We start from the raw sequence: 9,700 nt of genomic DNA on the forward strand, positions 1-9,700 counted from the left end.
ACAACGACCATCCATCCACCCAACCTTCATGTTGTCTGGTGTGACCCAAGCGAAAGTTTATGCATACGAAGTAGCACTCTTCGGCGAGTTCTTCGCTCGCGATCTCAAGGCCATTCTCAACCGGATCACTCTCCACACGGAGTCTGCGGCGCCGATGCATACCCGCGAAATCGTTTTCGAACATCTCGGTACCCATCTCTTACAGTCTCAAGGTGAAGAGCCAGTCTTGTTAAGGGCGAGGAAAGACGTTGGCGATAGCGATGCGAGAGAAAGCGGATGGTCAGTCACTTAGCTATCGGGCTGCCCCGTAGGGTTACCCACTCCAGCCATTCCAGGACACTCTACTCGTATCTCAAACCGGAATCAGTGCGTGTACACCCCGAAGCAACAGTCCGCCCATGGGCAACTTGCGAAGTCATGGGGGACGCGTTAAGTCTTGCCAGTGCCCTCGGATATGTGTAAGATTGCTTATCGGCGCATCCAATGGTCTGATGAACCACCCGCCAAGGCAACGTTCGCAGATATACAAACGCGGCTATGTCTTTCGTCGCGGACCCCTTATCATCCAGATGTTCCAGCAGGGGCAGGTAGAACTTCATAATACAAATCGTGTGCGGTCACTCAATTGGTTCTGGTTCTGGTTCTGTAGGTGGACCCCAAAACATCATTGCCGATTCCAGCCCACACAGATACTTTATGGGAAGTGGAAGTCAAAACAGCAACACCGGTCAACACTACGGCCCCCCAGAGTGGGCAGATGCAAGCAAACACTGTGCGTTCAGCCATAGAGGCCGTGCTGGAGGTCCAGCTTATCATGAAGGGATTGCTTGACCTGAGACGACAAGACATCTGAAACACAACTCACAGGTTCGCAGGGGGCATAGAGTAGGTTTTTCCACGCTCTCGTAGGTCTATGATACTTTGTCTAGCGGAAAATGTCCTGGCCATCCAGGTGATGGTACCAGTGTTCGTAACGCTTGATGTATCGATGGTAGTCACTGCTAAACCACGTTCCGAATATACCGTCGAGGTGAAAAATAGAACTGAGCCCTCAGAACAGTATCAACATATCGTTAGGCATTAGAGCTTCCAGACCTGGTGTGACCGCAAGCCTAACTCTCCAAGAATTCCCCCAACCTTCCCTTGCGCATAGTTTCGGCCATAAGGACCAGCGATCGCATTCACCATTCTGTGTGAGATTCTGTTAAATGGCATCATTTACTCTCGGGTGAGGACAATACTAACTGCTCTGGTCCACAGACCAGGACAATCACTTTTCGATCTTCAGCGACTGCCGGGACGTTCGTCGGCCAAAAGAGCGCCTTCCACCACGGCATTGTCTTCTTTAATCGGAGTGCATCTTGTAACGCGGATTTTCCAATGCGATCACATGTAATGTCCATAGGGATCTTAACCTCATGTTGTTGGGAGACGTCTAGGGAGTCTACAAAGACACGGAACCTAAAATTGTTCGGGTGCTGCTCAGCTACACCGTGAAGAAATTCCATCACGTTGGCAGGTGGCAGGTCTGCAGGGGTCTTCGACGCGTGAAGCAACGTTAGGCGACCTTTACACTCGTTTTTTGAGGAGAATACATGGTGCAGAAGCTGATAGAAGGGGGTGATTCCCGTACCACCTGAAACCTTGGAGCCGTTCAACATCAGATGTTGGTAAATGCCCTAAGGGGGGCGGGTACGCACCATAATGATATCGTCCCAAGTGTCATCTTTCCATGTCCAAGTTTTCACGGGACCGCGTAATTCAATAGAAGAACCGGGTTGCTTTGCATGTAACCAGCGGGCCACTTCACCGTGATCATACTTCTTAATCCAAAACGACATGTTCCCACTTTCATCTACCCCTTCTAAGGGTGTGTAGGGCCTCTCCACCTGAATATCGTCATCCTTGACGAAGACGGACCATATCGGGGTTAATTCTCGGTTGTCCTGGGGTATCGCATCCAGAGGCAGGGAGAGCGTCAGCAATCTCGTATCAGAGGATGTTTGGACCGATTTAACGAGGGTTGCAGGGGTGAATTTAGATGGATTCAACGACTTTTCCGTACGAGGTGGCAGACTGTATGGCTGGTCGCGCAGTGCGAGGTAAGCTGCAATGGCGGAGGACACTCCAGCGATCACTACTGATGGCTTTAGCAGCACGCGTCTCTGTCCGGGCTTACTGGCCGTCGACGAAAGCCATCTCGCCTGTGCTCTACGACACAGCGCGAGCATTTATGTGTTTCCCAATCCGTGTTGCTTGGAAGTCGAACGCGGTACCAAACACAGACAAATAGCCCCTAACATGTCTCAATCAGTAAACCCCCGCTTGTCAGTTCCACGGCCAGCCATTTCGCATCTGTCGTTCTTTGCGCACGTCTCTATTACTCTATTATTCAGGATTAATTCAGCATGAAACGATACCGGAACACAATCTCTCCGAATATATCATCCGACTGCACGACTACCAACTTCAAGCCTCGAAATGCCCGTGCGACGCCGGCGTTGCACCATCCTCCTACAGAAACATCAACTCTACATTTTAAGTATCTGAACACTATACAAGATTATACCGACGCCCTCCATCCTATCTCAGGTCTCGGAATCAGCTACACCACAGACACCACTTCGGTCAAGGGAGACTCGAGAGGGCGAAGGGACCCATGTCAGCAACTGGTCAATCCAATGCAGGTCGGCGGAAAAGGCGTGCTGGGCTTTTCTCCGGTGCTTCCATCGACCCAGGGCATGGATTCCCCCCCAGTGGATCTCCCCTCGACCATGGCCTTTACATTCTCGTCACCGCTTCCTTCAATCATGAATTACGCAGCGAACCATCCTTTAACCTCTGCTATGCCTTGCAGTTCAAGATTCAAATTTGACGCGCCGATAGACCTCTTTGACGACGTCAGGCATATCTCCGCCATCCCCATCGGACTCGTAGCTGATGTAAACATGCACGATTTCTACTTGTCTGTTGTTCCTCCTCTCGCAACAGTAAATCCTGTCGATACGCTTCGGTCGTCACCGTACCCCGAGTGGCTCAATCAAACCCCCCTGCTTCCCACGAAGACCGCGGCTGACCAAATCACGGAAAGTCCTACATTTGATTTTCCGTCGTCGACAACCTTCGATGTCCTCAGGAACTCGATCACGCGGTCGGCTTCTGAGGTAGTCAGACCAATCATCGGTATCCCACCCACCCTGCAGGAGTTTCCGTCGTCGACAACCCTCAATGTCCTCGAGCACTCAATCACGCGGTCGACTTCCGAAGAAGTCAAACCAGTCATCTGTATCCCAGCCACCCTGCAGGAGCTTTCATCGACTTCCGAAGAAGACAAACCAATCATCCCCACCCAACGGGAGTTTCCGTCGTCGACAACTTTTAATCTCCTTAAGCACTCAATTACGCCCTCGGCTTCTGAGGAAGACAAATTAATCAATTGTAGTCCGTCCACCCCACAGGAGCCGATCAGGGAGTCCCAACAGCCGTCGCCGAAATCGGATGTTGGTTATTTGCATCATGATCATACGTATATTTTCCCTGAACCTCCAGCCTTGGGGAATCATGACGATCATGCTCGTGTTTCTTCCCCGGATGAAATGCATTTCTCTCCCGTCCTAAACGCACACCATGGGGTCGAATTGCGCGAACTTAAGAGAAGAGCCGAGCAATATCGCCTAAATAATCCCGGCCAAGATCTTACCCGGTCGTGGCTTGCCCACTTTGCTGGACAGTTGTCACAGCGAGGCGAGCTACTGGACGACTATCGGTGTTATGTTGTCGGGTGCGAGCAACGGAATAAGCGCAAAGATCATATATTGGTTCATGTCGGGGCTCACGTAGACCAACGACCGTTCGCGTGCTCCGTGTGGTTCGTAGTTTGACTTCAGCTTCTCATCCCGTGTGCTGATCTCTCGGACTAGTTCGGATCGTTTTTTACGCAAGAATGAATGTAAACGACACGAAGCCAGTCACGGCGGATACCGTCCGTATAGTTGCGATGTCTGTGGACGGCGATTTTCTCGGAAAGATCTCGTGAAGAAGCATTTGAAGAGAGTGCACTGGATCTGGGATGACATGTTTTCTGAAATGCGAATGGAAAAGAGGGTCAAACTGGATATCGACTAGTTACTAGTACCGTAAATATGCCGGAATGCTAATAGGGGTGGTGTCGTGACGGGTCCTTGTCACATGTCACAGCGGCACTCCTCGCAAGCCACCGTCTTGTCGAGTTAAGGAGACCATCGTTCTGTGCAACAATGTCGGACAGGGGACGTTCCCCGTCGCCAAAGCCGCTCAGAGATGTAGATATTGACATGGAGAACGGCTCCGGTCAAAAGGACGTCAAAGTCGTCGTCGTCAATGGTCTGTCTCGCAATGTTGTCCAATCTCACCTCCAAGCAATATTCGGATTCTACGGCGAAATCATCAAAATCGACCTACCTTTATATTCAAAGTGTAAGGTCTTCACTCTGATTTGACCGGTTTCATGGTCTCTAACATTGCTTTGGCTTAGCTGGCCAAAACCGAGGAAAAGCGGCGCTAGAATATACGGTGGCAGCCTCTGCTCACAAGGCCGTATCTCATATGAATGGCGGTCAGCTTGACGGCCTTGTCCTGAAGGTCGAATTGTCTGATCTGCCTATTCGTGCTCGTTCGCGCTCGCGTCTTCGCCCTGTTCGCAACGGACGTGATCGTCGTTCATTCTCACGTTCCCGCTCTCGTACACGCTCTCGCTCTCCACCCTATCGCAGGCGGGGGTACGATGCTCCGAGATTCCCGGACACATACCGCTCAAGGGGCTTTCTCGGTCGTCGCGGCCCTCCCGCGAGAGACATCTACCGTCCCTCACGTTCTCGTTCCAGGTCCCCGTACAGAAGGGCTGACCGTCTTCCTCCCCGGCGGAGATCGCCGAGCTACGAGCGTGGAGGCACAGGATATGGTCGCGGACGACGCAGTCGCTCCAGAAGCTATTCAGTTCGTTCAAGTCGTTCGCGTTCGCTTACCCCTTCACGCTCTCGTTCCCGTTCTCGTTCGCGCACTCGTTCGCGATCTGCGTCTTATTCTTCGTACTCGAGGTACACCCGAAGCAGATCTCGGTCTAGGTCAGTCAGTCGAGGCAGAAGAAGCTACAGTAGGGATGATATCAGGGATAGCAGATCCAGGTCACCAGAATAGTATTTCAGTTAACATGACTAGTAGTTACAGTACTCTAGGTGTGGACAACTACTGGTATCCATTGCGAAGAAGAGCGGTCAGTCGCTCAAGACAGAGGAGTCGTCGGCAAGCAACGGTCTAATCGAAAGGTTCCATGATCGAATATTTAGAGCGAATGTTAACCACTTACGTATGTTCATTCCGAATGACTTTGGCCATCCAATCCTCATCCGTCTCCTGTGCAAAGCCTGGTCCTCCGGCAAGGCTTAAAACAACTGGGAGTAGCACCAGTCCATGGAGTGCGCCCGCTACAATTAACGTAAGCCACATGCGAAAATAGTAAATCTATCAACGATATGTTATTCATTGCACTTTGTGGCATCGAACATCCGGCATACCTCTAGCAGGCGTGATCTCGTCAAGGCAAGAACAGATACGCCGATCAGTTTGGTAAAAGTAATCCCAGACAAAACCTGGCTCGGTTTCAGCAAATGGCTATCATCGGCGGACGGAAGGTGACATTACCGAAGGGCCAACATCGGCCAAGGCAGCCCACATCCTTGCGTCTCTTTCCTTCTGTCCCGCTGGTTGGTCTACATATAAGTCAGAGCTAGGGTTCATGAATGCCCTTGCAACATGGGCACAAAACTCCACTGCGATTCCGAGGGATATTACCAGGTTCACCAAACTGATGGCGTTGAGGTTGATGTCCCAAACGGCCATAACGCCCATCACGTTTACCACAGTGAGCGCGACTACGCCGGTAACAATGGTACCGCTCCGCCATGAACCTAAGAGCAGTGCTGTGATGACTAGCACCGCAGCAAGACCGAGACCGAGGATTTCTTGCGCGATGGCGATGATATGGGCATACTGATCAAAGAAGACATAATGGAGTGAATAAGGGAACACCTTCAATCCCATATGCTCGGAGATGTCATCCGCGATGCGGTGGGCGGCTGCAAACGAGTTAATGAAGTCCGCTTGAGACCGTAACGGAGAATGCATTGTGCGGAAGTGGGAGGCCACCACTTCCACACCTTCATCATCCAGGGAGAGCGCGCTTCTGTAAGATGCTCTGCCAGACAGCGGGCATTCTTCGTCAGTGGGAGAGATGAGCCATTGCTGGAGGTATCGCATAAATTCTTCCCCTTCGGGAAGTCCAGTCATTGTGATGTTCCATTGGGGTTCTCTACCATATAGACAAGGCTGGCACAGTCGCTCCGAATCTCTAGGTGCACAGAACCTGGAAGGATCTCTCTTTCGGACGCGACAACATGTCTCCATAGCGGGGTCGAGCCATTTGAGAAAGTCATCTATCCACGATGCTGTTGGTTGGGAGATGAACGAAGAGTCCGGTCGCTTTCGTTCAGCCTCAAGTACGTTGGCAACGGAGAGGTCGTCGCATGTAGTGAAACGGCCGCAAAGCTTTTGCTGATTAGGACGTTGTGTGACGTCGGTACTGTGCACAACGAAATAAACTGGTGGGCCAATGTCTAGGTAGACCTCGAGGTGGTCAAAGTAGTCGTTGAGATACGACTCTGACGGAAGTGCTAGTCTCTGATCTGCCCAGAAGTCAGACAAGGGAACAACCTGCATACGACAAAAAAAATTCACCAAGGCCGAGCTCGACATGTTGCATGGATATAACAGATAACACGAACAGTCCCGAAAAAAGCAGCACCACAAAACCCTTGACGACTGGATGTAGGAGGAAAGGTGCATAGTGTCGACGAATGAAATGTGCAATTCCGCCGGGTCCCCGATGGTTAGGAGCGTCCAACAATGCAATTCGGGATGACAGTCGTATACATGGGAGACATTCAACCCGACTGGACTGTTAAGGAATAAGTATGGGGACACGCTTCGAGGTCGAGAACTCACCTCCGCTCGCCTCAGGTCCAAGGAAAGTGCACTAACGAAGACCGTCACTTGCAGAATAGCATTTAATAATACGCTGCCAGCCGCATATAGTGCAAAGTTTCGAACTGCTGGCATTGGAACCAATGCTCCCAGCCCGAAAGCAACCGTCTCAGTGACCGAACTGAGGAGGATAGAGGGCCCCATTTTCGCCAAGGTCATCGCTACGCGTTCTTCTGCGGAGCGGAAGGACGGTATGGATTCAGCGTCGACGGAATTTTCCCAGGTTGAATCTAAGGGGGAACGATGAGATTGGGTAGGAGAGCGAGGCCCCCCGGCGGCAGAATTTTGCACTGCATTGGGGCCATGACGAAGATTCTGCCGATCAAGTTCGTGAACTAGTATGAAGACATTGTCCACGCCCACGGCGAGGACAAGGAAAGGAATAACTTCTGCTATAATCAAAGTCGTCTTCACCCCAAGCAGAGAAAGAAGACCGACGGAAGATGACACCGACAAAATAACAAGTCCGATACCAAATAGGCCGAGGCACATCCTGGAATTCACAAAGAGGCTACGAGGCAGGCGGGGCAAGATGCGTGGTGAAGTCCGTGAGTCGACAAATATCGAAGACGACCCGACGCTGGAACGCTTAAAGAGTGCAGGAAGACCGCGTATCCAATGGGTTCAACGACGCCACGACTCCTTCATCGGTTGCTTCCCACTTTCCCAACGCCAAAGAGACGTATAAGAACATGGCCAAGTACGAGAGAACGACAATTTTGGCGTCAGTATTAGTACTCTTACTGATTTCCTCTTCCAGTGACACGCCAGTCGAGAAAGCGATATGCAAACCGGCATCAGTATCAATGGTATCGCTGAGCTCCAGCAGGTACTCTTTGAGGGCCTGCTCCCACTCCATAGCTTTCGCCTGCTCGTTGGGATCCAAAGAGTCGGACACCACGTATGTGATGACCATGGCCTCGGCCTCAAGAAATGATTTTTCTCCTGCACTGTTCTCTGGTACGCCACCCAGCACATATCGCGGCCCCAAAGGCTGTTGGTAATCGGGGAGACAATCGACTGGGGAATTCGCACAATGGAGAACACGATCTCTCCATGACTCCTCGTCGTAACCGCTGAGATCGTTGGAGAACCATGCCCCAATGGACTGCACTACACACGCGCCACTGGGTCCTGCAGGTTTGAAACAAACATCTTCAATCCCGTAGCCATTGGGTGATGAACGCAGTTCACGTATATCGCTTTCGACGGCCAACCAATACCTGAGGTGGTCAAATGAGAGTACAGCCCCACATGTCGACACAAGCGACACATTTTCTGGGACTGTGTAAGCATCCGTTGCCTTCGTGACAAATATCTGTTGTGCGCGGTAAAACGGCCCGAAGTGCGCATCAAAAAACTCCTTTTGCATTTTGCTTTCAGAGTCTGGAGCAACCCATAGCCTGACCGGGTCTGTCTCTATCGCGAACTTCTTCCAACCGAGATTAAGGAGGCCAATAGCGGTAAACACAATAGCAAACGTCAGAAAGGGGGAGGAAGCAGCCAGAAGGCCAAGTTGGTAGAACTTTCGCCCGAGAAGATTGTTTAAGTGGTATCGGCGGGGCTGAGATGTTGCAATTGGGTCCAGTAGGGATGCTCCGCGACCGAGATGTCTTGAATCGTTTGAATGCGCTCCGAGTGAGTCATCGCCGTCGAGTTGTGAGAGTGATGAAGCCCCAACTAGGCTGCGGGTTCTGTTCTTTGGCGAAAGAGTGGTCGACGCGGCATCCGAAGATAAAACCATGCGTTCGTATCTCTTCTCTCTCTGCCTTCGCATGGCAACTTGTAGGAAGTATCCAAAAAGGAAGGAAACAACTGCGAGGACGTAGGCCAGCGTCAAGACAAAAGACAGACAAGTCAAAGGGCCGACAAGACATGTCGGTTCCTGTCCTGGCAGATGAATATATGGGAGTTCCGGACATACGTCCGGACAGTCAATACATGCACACCGACTGCCGAGGTCGTTGTCCACACAGCTCCTGGGAATCGAGGTAAATGGGTTGACACCTGCAGGAGTTTGAGGGAAATTGATTTGGAATGGACTTCCGATATCTTTCTCGTCCCCGAGGAACTTGAGGAACTCTGCATATGTTTTTGCACCTCCTCCTATGAGATCCATAGCGTACCCATTCGTTGCCCCGACTTGTACGTTCTTGCAGCTATCATAGAAACCGGAAGCAAACCGCTCTCCAACAAAGAAATCAACAGACTTGACTGCAGTTTCGCCTGTACTCGATTTCTGTGTTTCGGTGACGTTCAGGAAAGAGCCTTGTTGGGGCGAGCATGTGAATGAGCAGAAGAAAGACCTGAAGTTATTCCGACAAGCGGGACAAGACGAAATGATTGGTTCCGCCTGGGACAAGGAATCTCGCAATGTTTCAACTTGGTCAGACGTGCAACAAGTCGGACCCTGCGCATATTCTGGGCCGCAAAAGGATACGAGCATGTCTCGGCCTTCACTCCCCTCGAGCTAGGACAGCGCATGAGCATGAATGACAGAACTCAGAGCATATATATACCTCTAATGGTGGGCCATCGTATGGGCACGGCAGCTGTTGGCCAAACCAACCTTTCGAGCCGCATGACCCCCGCATGGCGCATTGCCCTAGCGCTTCGCCTGGGG

The 9,700-nt window shown here is 51.4% G+C and overlaps 5 protein-coding genes across 5 annotated transcripts; 3 read left to right on the forward strand and 2 right to left on the reverse strand.

The window, feature by feature from the left end:
• Nucleotides 1-28: 28 nt before the first annotated feature.
• On the forward strand, nucleotides 29-853 carry F5J12DRAFT_711498 (uncharacterized protein; the record flags this gene model as incomplete). Its single annotated transcript, XM_051740709.1, has 4 exons — nucleotides 29-279; nucleotides 336-458; nucleotides 509-587; nucleotides 650-853. 4 exons carry the CDS (start codon nucleotides 29-31, stop codon nucleotides 851-853), a joined length of 657 nt encoding a protein of 218 aa, XP_051605899.1.
• Nucleotides 854-1,080: 227 nt separating this feature from the next.
• F5J12DRAFT_711238 (uncharacterized protein) lies at nucleotides 1,081-2,231 on the reverse strand (the record flags this gene model as incomplete). Its single annotated transcript, XM_051740692.1, has 3 exons — nucleotides 1,081-1,189; nucleotides 1,246-1,643; nucleotides 1,701-2,231. The coding sequence occupies 3 exons, from the start codon at nucleotides 2,229-2,231 to the stop codon at nucleotides 1,081-1,083; spliced, it is 1,038 nt and encodes a 345-aa protein (XP_051605900.1).
• A 63-nt stretch (nucleotides 2,232-2,294) lies between these two features.
• Nucleotides 2,295-4,177, forward strand: F5J12DRAFT_909324 (uncharacterized protein). Its single transcript, XM_051749007.1, has 2 exons — nucleotides 2,295-3,868; nucleotides 3,921-4,177. Exons 1-2 carry the CDS (start codon nucleotides 2,409-2,411, stop codon nucleotides 4,123-4,125), a joined length of 1,665 nt encoding a protein of 554 aa, XP_051605901.1. The 5' UTR covers nucleotides 2,295-2,408; the 3' UTR covers nucleotides 4,126-4,177.
• A 79-nt stretch (nucleotides 4,178-4,256) lies between these two features.
• Nucleotides 4,257-4,662, forward strand: F5J12DRAFT_693453 (uncharacterized protein; the record flags this gene model as incomplete). Its single annotated transcript, XM_051740410.1, has 2 exons — nucleotides 4,257-4,455; nucleotides 4,514-4,662. Coding segments are annotated over 2 exons (348 nt in total), but the record flags the coding sequence as incomplete, so codon positions are not given.
• A 590-nt stretch (nucleotides 4,663-5,252) lies between these two features.
• Nucleotides 5,253-9,671, reverse strand: F5J12DRAFT_902257 (patched family-domain-containing protein; the record flags this gene model as incomplete). Its single annotated transcript, XM_051748274.1, has 8 exons — nucleotides 5,253-5,292; nucleotides 5,345-5,499; nucleotides 5,553-5,627; nucleotides 5,680-6,719; nucleotides 6,772-6,991; nucleotides 7,039-7,665; nucleotides 7,715-9,547; nucleotides 9,597-9,671. The coding sequence occupies 8 exons, from the start codon at nucleotides 9,669-9,671 to the stop codon at nucleotides 5,253-5,255; spliced, it is 4,065 nt and encodes a 1,354-aa protein (XP_051605903.1).
• Nucleotides 9,672-9,700: the final 29 nt, after the last annotated feature.

The sequence above is a fragment of the Pisolithus orientalis genome, assembly GCF_024613125.1.
Source record: "Pisolithus orientalis strain OTSU chromosome Unknown F5J12scaffold_1, whole genome shotgun sequence".
Classification (NCBI taxonomy): Eukaryota; Fungi; Basidiomycota; class Agaricomycetes; order Boletales; family Pisolithaceae; genus Pisolithus; species Pisolithus orientalis.

Coding starts and splice junctions, on each gene's coding strand:
- F5J12DRAFT_909324 (XM_051749007.1), top strand. CDS start 2,409: ATGAAACGATACCGGAACACAATCTCTCCGAATATATCATCCGACTGC. Junction 3,869..3,920: donor CCGTTCGCGTGCTCCGTGTG/GTTCGTAGTTTG, acceptor CTCTCGGACTAG/TTCGGATCGTTTTTTACGCA.